Genomic DNA, 19,738 nt, shown 5'->3' on the forward strand with positions numbered 1-19,738 from the left:
TTTGCCTTGTTTTAATGCAGCTCGGTATTACAGGAAAAAAATGTAAAAAAATATAATTATGTACATGGTGGTTTCAGTTAAAAATAGCCTACATAGAAGACTAACATGAAAAAAATAAACAGCAAACTATTTTTTGAGTGAATTGTGCTTTGTGGAAAGTTACACTAGTATACTTGTGAGATGATTCGCGTCTAATGTGAACAAAATACTCATAATGCAAAAAAAGACAATGCCAAAGTTGTAGATCCGGGGTCCGATTCCAGTCCGGGTTTTGCAGGCCTCCGTGTGGCTCAGTAAAATGGCTGTATCTAACCAAGCCTCGTGTTGCTTGGGTTCGCTCCCTGCCTCTACCCGGGCGCACTAACACAACTCCCACAACAATTTTTCGAGCTCTTTTTCCACGCATTGTATGGAGCCTCCATCAGCTCTTTAACCCCATTCACGGAACCGGAATCACCGGGGTGGCAGCCGGATTCAGTCCGGTTCTCGGGGCGGGGATGAATCGGCGCCGGGATAAATGGTTGTAAACAATTCTTCACGTTCAATGCTAGCTTTTGATTGTGACTGACTCGCCTGAAGAGAGGGAGAGAGGTGGGGGGAGTAAATATCATGGCCGCTCAGGTCGCTAGCGCCGCCACTCTCAACACAAGCCCGCCTTCCGAGCTCAAAAAACCGGATCGAGAACCGAAGGAGGATTCGGTATCGGGGGAGAAGCAGTCCGAGAAAAAGCAGCCCGGCTTGGACGGCGAATCGCCGGGCCGAGGGGATCTGCAGGACGGCGCCGACGGTGGAAATGCAGGAGGAGGAGGGGAACCTGAGATGAAGAACGGGAATGGGAACCCGCCCAGGGCTAACAATAATAGCCAGAATGACACTGTTGGACCGGAGGGAAATAACCATCCGGGCATGGTGCATCACCACAACCCCGCATTTCCTCCACCGTCGTACGGATACAGTCAGCACTACAGTCGGGCCCCTTTTCATCAACATGGCGGACAACAAAGCCCTGGCATGGCAGCTGCTGCGGGTCCGGTGGTTCAACAGAGCAACATTATGGACTCTTATCAACCTAATTCGCATGAGCATGGCTTTTCCAACCACCAGTTTAACAATTACAGCCCTTTCCCGAACAGGACGCCGTACCCGGGCCAAGCATACGCTATGAACTCTCCTCGCAGTACACAGGCGCCGACAGCTGGGGGGCAGCCAGCTAAGCAGCAAGCACCAGCGGGAGGACCCACAGCGATGGCTGGATCTTACAATAACCAGAGATATAACATCGGAAACCCTCAGCCGACATCGACGCCGACACTCAATAAGCTTCTCACGTCCCCTAGCTCCACACGGGCTTATACAAACTACCCGTCTAGTGACTACGGTAGCCAGGAGGGAGCTAGCAAGGGACCAGCAGACATGGGCGCTAGCGGCCAGTACGGTGGCAGCAATCCGGCTTGGCAACAAAGAAGCCATCACCCGTCGCCAATGAGCCCGGGAAGCGCAGGGCAACCGCTAGCAAGAAACCAGGTAAAAAAACCACACATTTGAACCATAACGTGATGCGTTTTCCCCCTCCAACGTCTTCTTCCCTCCTCCTAACTAGTTCAAAACGTAGTAGGCCAGCCATTGTCTCGCTAGTTCGCTAAGACTCTAAAATGGCTGCCTCTCGTGTGTGTTTTCACTCACAGCAGCCCGCAAAACAGTCGTTTTAGCTCGTTTTTTAAAGCTATAGACGGGACACCGGAGTGAGGTTTGATAGCGATGTAATTCGACGCAACGTTGAGGACTTTGACGGAGCTGCGAAGAGCCGACTTTGTGAACAAGCAAGAATCCACATCGAGGGACAACGGTTCGTTTTTAACCCCGCTAGCATCGCTAGCTAAATGTTTCTAAAAGGTGTTAGTTTACTCGTTGTTTATACCAATCGTATATACATAATACATCGTGTTTGTTTAAAGTTTGATTTGTCGATCCCCTTATGTTATATTTATTGGCGCAAAGGTATAATTTGGTGGCTATGACGGAAGGAATGCGTTACGTTCCTAATGATCCCTCTGTTAGATAAGTAGCATCGTTTAAAAAAAAAAAAACAACAAAACAACAACCTTAAATCCTCAGCAAAATGTCACCGAAATGACGTAACTGTTTGCAATGAATACGAACGATTATGTGAGTCTGGTTAGTGCTCGTCGGTCGTAAACGGCCAAGCTTTGAGGCACATCGAGCCACTTGGCTGCAAGGGCTGCAAATGTAAGATTGCAGCGTGCAACAGGGATTTGAATTGTGGAGGTAAAATCGTGCTGTCAAAGCCAGGAGATAGTTGGTCTTGGGTTGACATGCTAGCTCCGATCTGATTGGCTCCTCAGCCACAGCTCATGGCCATTTATAATTACATGTGATGCAAGGCAACAGTTGCTGATAAGAGCAGCGTTTGCTCGTCACGGTCACTGAAGGCATCACAGCATTCAACGGGCTGTATACAAACGCACCACATAATGTTGCTGATTATCGTGTTAAAATATGATGCAGCATGTTGGCATCTCTTAATGCATGATGGTAAATAGTGCAGGTGGCATTATAACACTTGCAGAACCTTCTCAACCATTAGAATAGTCACAGGCTGCAAAAGTTATCCGTTAGCCAGCTAGAGCGGCGCTTATTGAGCCAAGACATATATTTTACATTAGGAACAAAAGTATATCCACTTGAAACAATGATTGTATTGTATGGTTTGTGTCAAACATGCGTAACAAGTTACATTCAGGATCATCACACTGTTACAGTTACACAATTGGAGTTGGAAGAAGCAGAACTTGTTTAATCCTACTGCTTTCTTCATATCTATTACTGATAATTAATACCCACCATATCTCTTGTTTATATAACATTTTGTTTTGGTTATTGGTATTTTTTGGTTAGATGATCTCATTTTGGTTAATCTCAAATTCACTTACTTGGTGAGAAAACCAGGGCTATGTAGGTAAACAAACATTTGTAGTAAATCAATAATAATTTTTGGGCCAATTAAGTGAAATTGGACATTACCTGCGCACAGTGGTTGCGAATTGCTGAGCTACCAGGTCCGGCTAAAGATTCAAGAAGGTTTTTTTTTAGTTATATCATTATCTCACAGTTACTATGTGTACTATGTACACAGGATTGACAAAACACTTCTGTCTGAAACAACCTACAATGCAGAAAGGATAAAAAATATAGAAATCTAAAATATATATGGTAAAATTTATAGAAGCATATACCACCAAATTGAATTGGATCCTGTGCAAATGTTGCATAACAGTAGAAATTGTGTAATGAAGGTACCAGATATACAGTACATAATTAGTAAAGTGCAAATATACATTGCAGAAGTAATACTGTTGAGTGAGTGATGGTACAAGATAGTGCAGATCAATATAAACACTGAGTTAATGTCCCAAATGTGTACAAGTATATATAATAGTGAAATGTTGAAAATTTTAACATGAGAGAGGTAGTACTGGAAACGTAGTAAAATAGTACAGCGAAAAGTGTCTGCTGCTTAAGTTTTTCTATCCAACACCGAAAGCCATGTGGATAATCTAATGTGCTTCTTATGACCACATTATTTGAACAATTTTTTGTTGGTCATTCAAAGTTGTCTTGATGCTGTATTAACTATAAATACAGATGCGTGTGACATCTAAATGTTTCAATCTCCACAGACATACGAGGCAACATTTGTCGCCCCGTCTGTGAAGATGTGCGCCTGTCGCTACTGTGTCTGGCATGCCACAAGTTTGACTCCAAAGAATCCCCCCACCCCCCCCCCCTCATTCCCCCACCCAAGCCAATCAGAAAGCAGTCCACCATCTCTCACCCACCAAGGGAGTTTCCGCTCTGCATTCCTCTCTGTCTTATGCAGATTAGCCATGTGCTGCTTTTATTTATTTCAATTCATTGCCCTGCATCTGCAAAATGTCACGCCAGGCATACCACTTGCAAATAACTTGATCAGATGATGATTATTATGATTATTCCTCCAGCGCATTTGGGCATTATTTTGGTGTTATGTAAAAGTATGGTCATATTTTTTTTTCATCAGGGTGAGGTGTCGCATTCTCAGCATATAAGTATACTTAAGAGTTATTGTTACTATTGGACTAAGAATGAGGTCACGCTCCCTTCTCATTCACTCCCAGGCTGTTTTGAAAGTACTTCCTTAATTTCTGGTGTCATTCATCCAGAGCCAAACTGCCTTCTCCAGGGAGAAAAAAAATACTTGGACACGGCTCAAAACAGGAGCACAGCTGGGATATGTTTGTAATTGGGCAGACTGCCCTCTATTTGAAAGGGGCTATATATAGCACTGTTGACTTGCGGAATGATGGCGAAGTAGGTGAAAAAAAAAAAAAAAAAAACAACCGTGAGAAATTATTCTTAAAGGCCAATTTTACCAACAGCAATTGTTTTTATGTTAACCTTGTGCCATTCATAACTTTGCAACAATGTGTTTTAGATTATTTAGCTATGTCTCGCTTGTGATTATTAATGTTTTTTGATGAATATTGTTGGCATTTTTTGCTTTTTCTAGCCGTCTGGTCCCATGGACCCAATGGGGAAAATGAGAGGGCAACCATACGGTCCCGGTAGCCCGTACAGTCAGCAGTCACAGCAGGGTCCTCCCACAGGGCAACAGGGCCCTGGATATCATGGTCAGGGATATGGCCCCCCGGGTCCTCAACGATACCCAGTTGGAATGCAAGGACGGACCCCTGGAGGCATGGGGGGCATGCCCTATGGTCCACAGGTATATGGCTGTATTGATTTTGTTGATGTTCAGTCTTTTTTTTTTTTAGTTGTGCTCACCATCTGTCTTGTGTTCTAGATGGGGTCCTACGGACAACAGGGGCCTGGAGGATACGGTTCACAGGGCCAGGGCCCATATTATGGACAGCCCGGCCAGGGGCCCCACCCAAGCCAGCATCAAACACCCTACTCTCAGCCCCAACCAGGGCAACCAGGAGGCCAAACCCCCTACCCGGGGCAACCGCACCCGCCACCAAATTCAGCGTCGCACACCCAAGGAGGACCCCCATATCAGCAGCCTCATATGCCCCCATCGGGTCCATCTCAAGGACCCCCACAGTCTCAGCCGCCCTATTCTCAAACACCGGCCCCACAGCCTGGTCAGTCCCCGTACCAGCAGCAGCAGGGCCAAGGCAGTCAGACCCCACAGCAGCCGAGTTCCCAGGCTCCCCCGGGATCCCAGGGACAGGCTAACTTCCCAGCATCCACGCAGCCGCCACAGCAGACGCCCTCGCAGCAACAGCAGGCACAGTCCCAGCCACCGCAACATTCGCAGGGCCAGTCTGGAGTGTACCCGCAGAACCCTCAGCAGCAAGCACAGCAGTCACCTTATCAGCGCTTTCCTCCTCCTCCTCAACAACAGGTGCGACCCTCAGATCAAGATCCTATTTTCCCACCTTGTTTTATTTCACAAGCATCTGTACATCTGGCAGTTTAAGTCATTATTTTGGATGTGTTGCCTATTTTAGGAGATATCCCAGGACTCCTTTCAGTCCAATGCCCCACCATCGTCGCAGCCAAAAAGCGGTCCAGAGGACAGTCAAGGCCGGCCCTCCAGCCTCCCGGTCAGTCATGTATGCATCAGCTGGAATACAAACTATTTCACAGTACACTTTTGCTTTTCCATCAAAGGTAGAATATTCTGTGGCTTTAATTTTACTATTGTTGTCAAAGGATCCATTTCTTTTTAGTACGTAGAAAGTTGCATGTTGTGACCATCAGTTATTGAATTGCTTCTACGTCGATATTTGGCGGATATACATGTAGGAATGTGAAACATTCCCGGGGGATATGGTATGTAATATCTATGTTTATCACATACTACAGTATTAATTGGCCCTGTACCCTAGAAACCGCCCATTAATGATACGGGAAAAGGCCGAAATGATACTGTGTCAAAGCCCAGGGCAGTGATACTGATAAAATATAGAGTTTAACCATGTCCTAGTATCAGCCCCCGTAGCTGTACACTCAGAGCACGCTGCTCTGGTATCGTGCCCGTGAAACAACCAATCAGAGAACAGCACACGAGTTGCTTAGTGCCTAGTGCTTCTCCAGTCACCAAAAAACCCAAACTTGATGAATGGAACTTTAATTGCCAGACATTGATAAGATAAGACTGTTGATAAAATATTATTGTTGAAATATTTTTGTAATTATTGTGTTTACACTGTTTAGATATAATACATGTAATAAACTGAACATTTTCTGGAAACAAAATGGCCTTTTGATTAAATAGTACGTGATAATAAGCTCATGATTAAATAGTATGTGATAATAAGATCTTCGGTCTCGGGCTGATACTGACACTTGGGGGGCATGATACCTGGCCTGATACCAGACAAACCATGTGATAACCTATAAATATCGGATGAACCTTTGTTTCACTATGCTAATCACTACAGTTTTGGTGTTAAGTTAGGCCTAATTAGTTTACAGTCGGAATGTACTCTAAGTCCGCTCTCTCACATGCTTTCAGGACCTATCAGGATCCATTGATGACCTGCCTACTGGTACAGAGGGTGCACTGAGTCCTGGTGTGAGCACGCCGGGGGTTTCAAGCAGTCAGGGCGAGCAGAGCAACCCGGCCCAGTCACCCTTCTCCCCTCACACGTCTCCACACCTGCCAGGTATCAGAGGCCCATCGCCTTCCCCAGCGGGGTCCCCTGCCAGCGCCAGTACACCTCGCACTGGCCCGCTGTCTCCTGCCAACATGCCAGGTGAAAAAAAAATGACCTAAATTGTTAGAATTTTTGCATTGAGTAACACCTTTTGTTGAATTTTAATTGTTTTAGTTTGTTTTTCTCATATTAAAGCAACACAATAGTTAAATACTATATGCAACACGGCTTTCAATCATATGCATAGCTAACTGTATGACGATAATCCTGTTCGAGCTCATCCTAACTCAAGCTAATATTGTTCTGAAGGCAATCAGATGCCTCCAAGGCCATCAAGTGTGCAGTCAGATGGCAGCCTTCACCCCGGCATGAGCCAGTCTCCAATGGGCCAAGACAGAGGTACACTGTCAATACAATTACCTTGTAAAACAGGGGCATCAAACTTGGTTCTCGAGCCACATTGGACTTATTTGTGGTTGCCCTGTATTGTGTATTGCCCTGCATTTAGTCATTCATTGTGAAAACTGATGGGTACCTTCTTTTGAAATAAGATATCAAGGAATAATAGTGGATTCCTGCCTCCAAACAAGCAGCTAGAGCATTCACTCTGCATTGGCTTCAGTACCTTAGCACATTCGTTCCCCTTTGTGTTTGTGTTCCACTTCAGACATTTTACTTGAAGCCACGTACCTCCTACTCCTGCACACTTAAAAAGCTTGAGCCTTATTTAATTCTTCATTAATGTGAAATATTAAATGTTCATTCATTTTCTACCGCTTATTCTCACGAGGGTCGCGGGGGTGCTGGAGCCTATCCCAGCTGTCTTCTGGCGTGAGGCGGAGTACACCCTGGACTGTTCGCCAGCCAATCACAGGGCACATATAGACAAACAACCATTCACACTCACATTCATACCTATGGACAATTTAGAGTCGCCAATTAACCTAGCATGTTTTTGGAATGTGGGAGGAAAGCGGAGTACCCGGAGAAAATCCACGCCTGCACGGGGAGAACATGCAAACTCCACACAGAGATGGCCGAGGGTGGAATTGAACTCGGGTCTCCTAGCTGTGAGGCCTGCGCAGTAACCGCTTGTCCGCCGTGCAGCCCTTAGTCTTTTTTGAATTTCTCTTTCCCATAACGTCATTGTATGGCTCATTAGCTTTATACCTCTGTAGTTGCCCTTGTTATTAAAAATGGGCACCAACACACTTTTCCATTCCTGAGGCATCTTGTCACCACCTAAGATCCTATTGAACAGCCCAGTCAGGAACTCTACTGCTACCTCTCCTAGACACTTCCATACCTCCTTCCCACTCGTCATCCTTTTCAATGCTCTTCTCACTTCCTCTTTGCCAATCTTTGCTACTTCCTGGGCCACAGCAGACACCTCGTCTACTCTTCCTTCTCTCTCATTTTCCTCATTCATCAACTCCTTAAAATACCCTTTAAATCTTCCCATCACACTACTGGCATCTGTCAGTACACTTCCATTTCTATCTTTGAACATCCTAACCTGCTGCACGTCCTTCCCGTCTCTCTGCCTTGCCAACCTGTAGAGATCCATCTCTCCCTCCTTACTGTTCAACCGAGCGTACAAGTCATCATAGACCTCTTGTTTGGCCTTTGCCTCCTCTACTTTAAGCTTATGAGATTAAACACTCTTAATGCACAACATAATAATCAGACTTGCTTATTATTCATATAACTCACACAGAGGTCCGTCTCCTTCCTTTTTTTTCATCTCTGTGCTCTGAGGCATTCAGGCGCACTTGTAATTGTGAGTGTTGGGCGCTAATTGTTTTTCATTTTTATTCATGTACCCCTGTCCCCCATGGACAGAGAGGGCCCTTTTTATCAGCCATCCATTGTGTGCCTCGATGGGTAGAGGCGGGGCCTGTTGTATACACACAGAGTGCAGACCAGTGTAGCGTGGTAGAAATTAAATTATTAGGTAGCAATATACTGTATTGTCAATTTCTTTTTGTTGTACTTAAAAGTAGAGTTGTCTCTTGCAATATTGCATCACGGCCACGCTCTTATCTTGTTGGCCTTTTAAGAAGCCGGGCCTGGGTAGTGACGTGTGCGACGTCATTTGGCTGGAGTTGGCTGTAGCTGAGTGCTATCAGCAGTGGAGAGTGGTAGACAGCAGCTCCTGTGTGAATGTTCAATGCATGTGTTTGCTGCTTGTTAAAGCGATTGAAGTGCATCGCGACTTTCCCCTTGACCATAAACAGCAGCGGTAGAGTAGTACGCAGTAAGTAGTAAGTAGAGTCTACACTGGTCTCTTTAGACAATAGCCACCCAGATGTACCCTGTCAATTCTAATATGCGAGTCTGTATTAATTTATTTGTGTCTAAGATGGCTTATTTTGTATTATTATATCTACTATATTGTGTAATAAAACTGTAAAGGGGACTTCAAGAGGGCATGAATGGTAAAACCATACTTTGAATATCATAAACATGTTTTCTATGCTCTAAATATTGAATGCTACGTTGCGGAAATTCACTTATCATGCTCATGTCCGGAACCAATAAATGAGGGACAAAGGAAACGTAATGTGAAAATTTTTGTTTGTTGTAGACAATTCTCGTGAATTGAGTGTCCCCTAGTAGATAGCAGTGCTACTGTCACTCATTATAATACATCTGTTCAATATCCTAAGATATTGGAGGTAAATTGACATGTACATTGAAATCAGCGCACGCCGACATGGAGATTAGGAATTAAGGTCAATGCAGGCAATGACATCACCCCAACGCCACAGACTCATAGCAGTCCTGTGGGAAACCGCCCATTGTGTGCATCTTATCTAAGCAGTTTTAATTTTTATTCACGTACCCCCTACAGCAGGGGTCTCAAACTCAATTTACTTGGGGGGCCACTGGAGCTAGGGTCTGGGCGAGACTGGGCCGCATCAGGTTTTCCAAAAAACATTCCGCTGTTCTCAAATATCTTACTTTTAATTTTTCTACACAAAATAAGATGACAAATAAGCAAATCAAGAATAAAGAAAATCAACCAGTAATAAATAAATATAATAATAACAATAATAAAACAGCAAATAATAAAAACTTAAGAAACCACATATAGTTGGTGGGTAGACAAATTATTTTTTTCATATTAAAATCAACAAAGCATTATTAGAGCCCTGTAGACATGACAAAACACGACTATAGTCACATTTATACTTTTTTATTTACAACATATTGCATAGCTGCAGGGTCTTGAGACACATGCTAACTCGCAAACTAGAGAGCTAGCGACCTAAACGGTAGCCTTCAAGTTATTTCCTTTAAACTTAAATAGCCAAAAACTTACCACTTCCACACGGATAGGGAGGATAACTATTAACAGTTATTTAACCTTTAACAAGAACATTAATCAAACGTAATAATTTTTTCTGGGTACATGATACCATACAGCATCCATATCAAACTTGCGCGGGCCGCACTAACATTAAACTTTCATATCAAGGCGGGGGCCTCAAACTAGCGTTCGCGGGCCGCATGTTTGAGACCCATGCCCTACAGCAATGTTTACCCCACTTTGGAAACTTAGTTTCTAAAAGATGTACAATATGTCCACACACAGCGGGTGTGTAATTTAAATACGTAGTGCATTCGGTGCAAGTGTGATGGAAGATATTCATCAATAGCCTTTTCTGAACAAGACCTGTCTCCTTTTTAATATTTCAGGGTTCATGCAGAGGAACCCTCAGATCCCCCCTTATGGTTCCCCCCAGTCTGCTTCAGCATTGTCACCACGCCAGTCTTCAGGTGGACAGATGCACCCTGGGATGGGCCCATATCAACAAAATAACTCCATGGGGGGATATGGACAGCAGGGGGGACAATATGGCCCACAAGGTGTGTATCATTTTGAATGCTTATAGATATCAAATATTTTTTTGCTACTTGATTTCCTACCTGTTTGAAGTGTATTTCCCACTCGGCAGACCTGTGGGCTCCATCTCTACAGCACACAGGCATAGCATAGCAAGCTATCGCTACTCGTTCCCTCTAACTCTGTTGCAGCTATTAATAGCTGTGAAGCAGAAAGTCAGCTGACGTAGCAGAGCCTCCTGTCAGTAGAGCTCAGACTGTGACGAAGGCTTGTTGCTCTGGGAACGTAGCTCTCACTGCTAGCACACACTTGAATGAAAAGTCTGCCTCACATAGCAGAAAGATATCTTGTTTTCACTTAATTGTGTTTAATACAGATATTGCGTAGTTACTGATGTGTTATTTTCTTTAGGTTATCCTCGCCAACCTGGCTATGGCAACATGCCCAATGCCAACTACCCAGGGACTGGCATGGGTCCAATGGCAGGTCAAGGTGGGGGACAGCCATACTCTGGCATGCCCCCCGGAAGGATGCCACCGAATCAAATGGGGGCACGCCCTTATGGTCCCGGCATGGGTCCCAACATGGGCCCTAACATGCCCCCAAACATGGGCAACATGCCACCCCAGGTTGGCTCTGGGATGTGCCCTCCCCCAGGCATGAACAGAAAGCCCCAGGACTCTGCAGCCATGCAGCACCCCGCCTCTAACTCCATGCACAACAGGTGGGTTCATGTTCACGCCTCCTTTTGGTTTACTTGACTATGCTGACTATACTTGACTATGCTGATTTTTGCACCCCAATCCAGGATGTCTGGTTATCCCAATATGCCTCCAGGCATGATGGGCTCTGGCCCTCCTTATGGCTCACCTATGAACAACATGCCCGGAATAATGAACACTCAAGGTGGATCTCCTTATCCCATGGGGCCAAACATGGCCAACAACTCAAGTGGTGAGTTCTACACATGAATTGCACTTACATTTTTACATTTTGTTTTCAAAGCCCAAAGTATTCCTAACATCCTTCAATGTGTCTAGGTATGGCCCCGAGTCCAGAGATGAACAATAAAATGAATAACAAAGTAGATGGGGGTGGAACACCTAAACCAGAGTCCAAATCTAAGGTAAATTGTTTACTTCATAATGTTTTTTATAAACATGTGCAATTACTAAACAAGGGTTTTAACTTCTCTGCTCCAAAACAGAAGTCCAATTCTTCCACCACGACCAGTGAAAAGATAACGCGCCTATATGAGTTGGGACCAGAGCCCGAAAGGAAGATGTGGGTTGACCGCTATTTGGCGTTCATTGAGGAAAAGGCCATGGGCATGACCAACTTGCCTGCTGTGGGACGCAAACCCCTTGATCTCTTTCGGTTGTATGTGTCAGTTAAAGATATTGGCGGCATGACCCAGGTAGTTACTTACCCTGCTCATTTCAATGTATTCCTACGTCTCTCTCTTACCTTACCATGTCTTATTTTCTTTGTGTCTCAGGTCAATAAGAACAAAAAATGGCGTGATTTGGCCACAAGCCTGAATGTGGGTACATCTAGCAGTGCTGCCAGTTCTTTGAAAAAGCAGTACATCCAGTGTTTGTACGCCTTTGAGTGTAAGATTGAGCGCGGCGAAGACCCACCTCCTGAGATTTTTTCGGACAACAAGAAGAACCAGACTGCAAAAGTCCAGCCTCCCTCACCAGGTTAGAACCACACCCTTTGCACTGTTTTTTTCTAATGTATTTGTATTTCCATGTCATTAAAATGATTTGTCACATTTTGTGTGCTTCTCTCTACTGAAGCGTCCCTCTGCTCCACAGCTGGGTCAGGATCTCTGCAGGGCCCTCAGACTCCCCAGTCAACCAGCAGCTCTATGGCTGAGGGTGGAGACCTAAAACCTCCCACCCCAGCCTCCACTCCTCATTCCCAGATGCCCCCCATGCCACCTGGCTCCAGGTGACTTTTCTTATGACACTATTACAATACTTCAACCCGTCAATATACTTCACACACTCATTTTTGTCCCTTCTGTCCTAGAAGCAGTGTTAATGTGCAGGACCCCTTTTCTGAAGGAAGCGACCCCGCTTACCCACGTAAAAACATGACACCCAACTCCGCCTATCAGTCTGTCATGAACACCCCAGAAATGCAAGGGCGAATGGGCCCCTATGAACCCAACAAGGACCCCTTCGGGAACATGCGAAAAGGTAAAGAGCTTGCTGAACGGATCATAAAATGCTTCCTTAACGGCACAGTTAATTTGTACTTAACTGACTTTAATTGCAACTCCATCCTCAGTTGGGGAGCAGTTTCTTCCTGCTAACCAAGGCCCGAACAGCGGGGTGGGCGACCAGCAGCAGCAACCACCACAACAGCAACAGCAGCCTCCATTCAACCGAGGACCACCCGGGGCTATGGGCACGATGCCAATGGGGCCCAGACAACAGTATCCTTATGGACCAGGCTACGACAGGAGGTCAGAAATAGTGAATGGTAGTTTGAGATTTAAAGGTCACTAAAGCCGGTTGATGATAACTTGAGGCTAATTTCCTTTGCCGGTCAGGAAAGGATACCGTATGTGTGATTAATACCTTAATTTAACAAAAGGATCAGGACATTTACTTTAATTACCATTTTTGTACTGCTCTGAGTCACATTTTTTTTTATTTGAAAAAAAAAATATTTATTCAAGTTTTCAGGCTGATTCAGTATTCAGGATGTCAGTGTATTTATAAACTTTGTATATCTTCTTGTTGTAATACAGCCCTAACTTTACTGGTGATTTTGTTCTTTCCCAGATCTGAGCAAGGAATAGGTCCAGAAGGCAACATGGGATCTGGTGCTCCTCAGCCAAACTCGATGATGCCTGCCAACGCCGACACTGGGATGTATTCGCCAAATCGCTTCCCACCACAGCAACCACGGTCAGTCTAACTTTACTATGCTGATATTGTCTACATGATCATGGAATTTTACATATTGGATGGAAGAATTGAAGTGATTGGTATTATTTTTAATGATTATTATATGGCCGCATAATCAAAGGAGACTTTATTATGTATGCTTGAATTTGCCCATGCCGATGTTGGTAGAAATGCTCTTGAAGCATAAAAAACATGAACATGACTATGAGTAGATGATTTAACCCTGCCAACTGTTCCAACATTGGACTCTCACTGTATCACAGTTTTATTATTATAATTTTTTTAAATAAATTATTGTGACTATGGCCCAATTGTCAAAAAATAGGTATATATTAACAAATTGTACGTAGTCTTGGCGTAAATTAAATAATTTAGTCAAAATGGCTAAATTAACCAAAAACTGTAAGACGTTAATAAAATACATGTACCAGACTTGTTTTGAATGAGCTCACAACAGGCATAATAATAACCTAATCACAATAATAGACAACATCATCAATATCCATCATCACAAAAATAATAGCACAGTCTACCGAAATCCAGGTAAAACACATCTCGGCACAACCTGACGTCACTTCCTGCCCATATCTCACATCCAGAACACGTCTATTGCAACACACACAAGCGCTTGTCTTATTTATGTCTTAAATGGCTAATTTTTTGTGATTATAGCTACTATATTGGGTAATATAAAATCACTATAAGATGTTACTTCATGTCTAGACTGCTCTAATAATGTAAACAAGTTGCCTGTGCTCTACCTACCAAAATTTAATTTGATTTATAAATAAGAAATCGTACATTTTGTTAATTCCCCGAACCAATTAGCTGTGATAAATGAGGGATTACAGTACCTTAAATTAAGCTTTTGTATAAGAGATATTTTAAACATTTCCATGGCCAAGATGACATTGACATGTATCATTTGCAGACATGATTCCTATGGTAATCAGTATCCTGGGCAGGGAACGCCCCCTACTGGCTCTTACCCCAATCAGCAGCCTGGAATGTACCCACAGCAACAGCAGGTAAATGTCTAACTGCACTAATGTTAATGGGCGTAGTTTAAGTACACCGGATTCCATGTACCGTGTTATATTTAGCTGTGTAGCACTTTTAGAAATAAAATGATTAGATTGTTTTGTTACAGCCATGCTCTTGTTTCTTAATTTTTGCTTAATTTTCCCGCTGTTACCTTTTTTTGGTGTAGACTTACAAGCGTCCCGTGGAAGGAGGCTACCCTCCTTCAAAACGTCATGAGTCAGAGTACAGTGGGCCTTTCCCGGGTGGACAACCACCACCACAGCAACAACAGCAAGGCGGCGTCTCTGCACCCTCTTCGGGACAGCAAGAGCCATACAATCAATACAGTGGGAGTGGACCTTACCCAGGCTCTGACCGCCGCCCCCCTGGCCCAGGCAATCAGTACCCATTTCCCTTTGGCCGGGATAGGATGCAGGGAGGGGCCGGCCCCAATGCTCAGCCCACCATGCCACCCCAAATGATGCAGTCGGGCCCAGACGGCCCTCAGGGGGGCATGTGGCAGGGACCACGAGACATGAACTATCAGAACTACCATGGTCGGCAGGGTGGCCCTGGGGGCCCGACCCAGGGACCTGGTTACCCTGGCATGAACCGCTCTGAAGAGATGATGTCATCAGAACAGCGAATGAATCATGAAAACCAGTGGGGTGGTCAGATGGGACCACGGCAGCCTTCCTACGGTCCAGCCGGGCCAGGTCAACAGATGCCTCGTTCTGTGCAGTCCAACTACCAGTCCCCTCAGGGCGTGCAGAACCACATTCCACAAGTATCCAGCCCGGCCTCCATGCCCCGCCCCATGGAGAGCAGGACATCCCCGAGTAAATCCCCCTACATGCACGGAGTAATGAAAATGCAAAAGGCTGGCCCTCCAGTGCCTGCATCACATATAGTGCCCTCTTCAGTACAGTCACCTTTAATAAGACGGGACATGCCTTTCCCCATGGGTTCCATTGAAGCTAGCCATCCTCTCCTGAAACCACGTCGGAGACTCACCATGAAAGATATTGGTATGTATTTCAAGCAGAACCTTACCATTTGTGTTGTTGGAATTGTTCTCTCTGCCTCTGCGAGAGAACACTTTCATGTTTTAAGTGTGGACTGCCTATAAAGTGCCGTCCTCGGCTGCTGCTTGGCCGCAATAGGCTGCTTCCTTCAACTCTATGCATGCTAACCAAAATAGAAGATGACGTGGGCGTCTCAGAGTTGGTGGTCACAGTGTTTTTTTTTTTTTCTCCCCCTTCTTGATGTAGGAACCCCAGAGGCATGGAGAGTCATGATGTCATTAAAATCTGGTTTATTAGCTGAGAGTACCTGGGCCTTGGACACAATCAACATTCTACTTTATGATGACAGCAGTATTTCCACCTTTGATCTCAATACGGTAAGACTTCATTCTACTTGTTGGTTCATCCTATGTATGTCACGCAAGGTATTAATGTCTAATATACTGTCGTATTGCTCTTCCCCATTAGTTGCCTGGCCTACTAGAGTTGGTTGTTGAGTATTTCCGACGCTGTCTCATTGAGATCTTTGGCATCTTGCGGGAATATGAGGTGGGGGACCCTGGCCAGAGGACACTACTTGACCCTGATGCCTTGAAAGACCTCTCTGATGGAACAGAGGAAGGAGAACCACTCACAGAAGGTGGAGATGTGGACGATGAGGACGATGACGATGAGGAGGAACAAGAAATGGAAACGCCAGCTCATCTAAAACAGGAGGACGAGCATAAGGAGTGTCCCAGGGACAGCAACGAAAAGGCCCAAGACGACGACGGAAAGTGCAAGGGCTCCTCATCTGACCAAACAGGCTCATCGCAGTCTTCATCCGCCCAGGACAAACTTAAACAGGGCAGCAAGTTTGACAAGTTTCCTGTAAAGGTGGTACGAAAGAGAGACCCATTTGTCGCCTCCCAGGCCAACAACCACGGCAAACTTCAAGAGTTTGACAGCGGATTACTTCACTGGAGTGCAGGTGGCGGAGACTCAACGGATCACATTCAGACGCACTTTGAACCGCGTAGAGACTTTTTGGAACGTCGAGAACGAATACCCGTGCCCCAAAGTTTGCTTAAAAGGCGAGTCCGAGAAGATCTTGTTGAATATAACTCGCCAATAGAAGAGGAGAAAAAGAATCAGGAAGACGAAGGGTCGAAAGCCGCAGGTTTAGAAGACAGCCTACCCATCGCTACTGAGGAGAACAAATCCAATTCCGAGTCAAAAGCGGCAGAGAATAATCAGGAGAATAACCGACCCATTCCTTCTGTGGGTAGCGTGCTAACACATCAGGCAAACGCCATCTTGGAGGATGAGCCTCACAGTAAAGACGAGGGCCCCCTTGTTTCACTCGCAAACTGGCAGGATTCATTGGCGCGACGCTGCGTTTGCGTCTCCAACATTGTCCGCAGCCTCTCCTTTGTTCCAGGCAATGACCACGAGATGTCCAAGCATCCCGGCCTGCTCCTGCTACTGGGTCGCCTCATTCTTCTCCACCACCGACACCCCGAGCGTAAACAGGCCCCGCTCACCTACGAGAAAGATGAGGACACGGAGGAAGGGATGGGCCAGAGGGATGAATGGTGGTGGGACTGCTTGGAGCTCCTCAGGGAGAACACGCTGGTCACTTTGGCAAACATTTCAGGCCAGCTCGACCTGTCTGTCTACTCCGAGAGCATCTGCTTGCCTCTGTTGGATGGTCTTCTCCACTGGGCTGTGTGCCCTTCAGCGGAAGCCCAAGATCCTTTCCCCACCTTGGGTCCACACAGTGCTTTGTCCCCTCAGAGACTGGTCCTGGAGACGCTAAGCAAGCTAAGCATCCAAGACAACAATGTGGATCTCATCCTGGCGACCCCGCCCTTCAGTCGATTGGAGAAGCTCTATGGGAATCTTGTGCGTCAAATCGGAGACAGGAAGGTCGCCGTCTGCAGGGAGATGGCTGTGGTTCTGCTGGCCAACTTAGCCCAGGGTGATACGCTGGCGGCACGGGCGATTGCCGTTCAGAAGGGCAGCGTGGGCAACTTGCTGGGCTTCCTGGAGGATAGTCTGGCCGCCACTCAGTTTCAGCAGAGCCAGAGTTCTTTACTACACCTGCAGGGGATGCACTTCGAGCCGACGAGCCCGGACATGATGAGGCGAGCGGCCCGGGCTCTGCATGCTTTAGCCAAGGTGGAAGAGAACCACTCGGAGTTCACACTACACGAGTCCCGGCTCCTTGACCTTTCGGTGTCGCCCCTCATGAACTCGCTGGTCTCTCATGTTATTTGTGATGTACTCTTTTTGATCGGCCAGTCCTGACAGCTGTAAGGGAGCTATGGCTCCTCTTTTTTTTTTTTTTCTGGGGACAGGGGGGTTCTCCCCCACTCCTCTTCCCCTGGTACCATGGCTTGTGTGTAACAGGGCAAGGAAAAGTTAAGTGACTCTTATTTATGAAAATCTACAGATTCCATTCTCTGATCCTTGCTCCTAGACTGTCCTCTCAGAGCCGTGCTGGATTACAAAGTCAAGAGAAGCCCACAAAGTGACTCTACTTGTGAAAAGAAATGCCAACTGGATGACAGAGAGCAGAGCACCGCCACAGTTGACAAACTGTTCTGCACTTGGGGGAAAGGGGGGGGAAAGTACTTTTTAATAAAGATAAATAAATGAATAAATAAATAAATAGCTGAAAAACAAAAACTGTAACCAAAGTTGCTGTCTCGTTTACAGTGAGTTTGGGAGACGCAGTGTGCCCTAGCTCTCCCCTCGGAGGGCACAAATGAGTCTCAGAGGTGACGTAGACTGACAAAAGTGGCCTACTGGTTCTAGTTGCTGTAGTTGGATTATCACCAGTCAGCCCAACACGCAGCAACACGCGCTGCCAATAGACACCTTCACCAGGGAGGCCTGTGCAGTGTGCAAGTAGATTGTAGGACATTTTCTGTACCATACTGCTCTTGAGTGACAGCAATCTGTAAAAAAATGTCTTTCACACAGAAGAGGATGAGGTCGTCTTAGTTTGGTGTTAAACAAGAAAATGGCTTTCTTCCCCAAAGTATCAAAAAAAAACACCCTTACCTCCTCTTATCCCTTGATTGTATGAATGCCCCTATGAAAAGAAATCACCTCTTAGGACTGGTTTTCAACTTCAAATACAGCTTTGCTGTGGTGTGTATATATAATAATGTTGTACATTACACTTCTTCCTGTGTCTGTCTCTGTCTGTGTCACTATTCTCACATGTTATTTGGTGAGGGATGGAGGCTGACTCGGCGTTCCTCCACTTCCTGCTGATTAGGTCTCTCCACGGCTCTGTAGTGCAACAAGACACAGCTCAAACCTGTTCTTTCCTGGTACCACACAAACTAGATGAAGTACACACGTTTGACGATTTTTCTTCAGTCATGGATTCTTCATATTTGTATTTCAGACTATGTAGCTAAGACATGTAAATTCCCCCTTTCCCTTTTTTGGCTCAATGAATATCATTTATTCAGTATGAAATCTTTATACTATCTGTTCCACGTGGTAAGAATAAATGTACATTAAATCTTCCTAAGCTGTTTGATGGTGTTTGTCTTATTAATTGCCGTTGTTATACAGAATTTTATTTAGTTTTGGAACAGTTTTCAGTTTAACAATCAGTTTTTGCAATAACACATACAGTCAAATATATTGGGTGTAAGATTTTAGTTGGAAAAATGGCCTCTTGCTAGCCTGGGATAGCCATAGTCACGTTTATTTTACCAGACAGTCCAACAGTATTTTCTCCCAGCACACACAAACAGGCCTCCTCCCCAACAATTCACCCAGCCTCTTTTACCCGTGAAGGGCCAAACCATAATTCCCCAATGAGAGGGTGAGGCAATTTATCTAAAAGGTACCATATTTACACTTACAACACACTTCTTTTATGTTACAAAAGCCTTTCAATATTACCGCACTTCCTGTATACATTTTAAGCACTAAATTACATTTAACTACATTTACCCAGAAACTAACCAGTTAACCCCTCCTCCCTCCTCCGCGTGACACTTGGGAGAGTCCAATCAAGGTGATCATATGCCTCTGGCCGGCACTCACGTGGGCGTGCCTCCATGCTTGTGCCCCGACCAATCACCTCAAAGAAAGGCGAAACTGATGAGAAATTCGAAATAAAACCAATGACTTCTAAATGAAAAATTAACTAAAGTGGCAATTAAACAACTTAAATGGCAAACAAATATAATTAAAGTACTAACCCGAATATATGTTGGGCATACG

At 45.2% G+C, this 19,738-nt stretch overlaps 1 protein-coding gene across 7 annotated transcripts; it reads left to right on the forward strand.

Moving 5' to 3' along the window:
* The first annotated feature begins 245 nt into the window (after positions 1–245).
* Positions 246–19,040, forward strand: arid1aa (AT-rich interaction domain 1Aa). 7 transcript variants are annotated; one of them, XM_058084364.2, is made up of 20 exons: positions 246–1,524; positions 4,568–4,783; positions 4,862–5,425; positions 5,532–5,636; positions 6,542–6,782; positions 6,993–7,082; positions 10,386–10,556; positions 10,945–11,257; positions 11,342–11,487; positions 11,574–11,659; positions 11,741–11,950; positions 12,032–12,236; positions 12,354–12,489; positions 12,571–12,740; positions 12,832–13,009; positions 13,332–13,457; positions 14,389–14,485; positions 14,668–15,508; positions 15,752–15,882; positions 15,974–19,040. In XM_058084364.2, the coding sequence occupies exons 1-20, from the start codon at positions 610–612 to the stop codon at positions 17,792–17,794; spliced, it is 6,762 nt and encodes a 2,253-aa protein (XP_057940347.2). In that variant the 5' UTR covers positions 246–609; the 3' UTR covers positions 17,795–19,040. The 7 variants fall into 7 exon arrangements, with proteins under 7 accessions (XP_057940347.2, XP_057940348.2, XP_057940343.2 ...); XM_058084365.2 differs by having other exon boundaries at positions 12,574–12,740; XM_058084360.2 differs by having other exon boundaries at positions 247–1,524; positions 12,336–12,489.
* Positions 19,041–19,738: the final 698 nt, after the last annotated feature.

This window comes from Doryrhamphus excisus, linkage group LG17 (assembly GCF_037039965.1).
Source record: "Doryrhamphus excisus strain RoL-2023G ecotype Guam linkage group LG17, RoL_Dexc_Guam_v1.1, whole genome shotgun sequence".
Classification (NCBI taxonomy): domain Eukaryota; kingdom Metazoa; phylum Chordata; class Actinopteri; order Syngnathiformes; family Syngnathidae; genus Doryrhamphus; species Doryrhamphus excisus.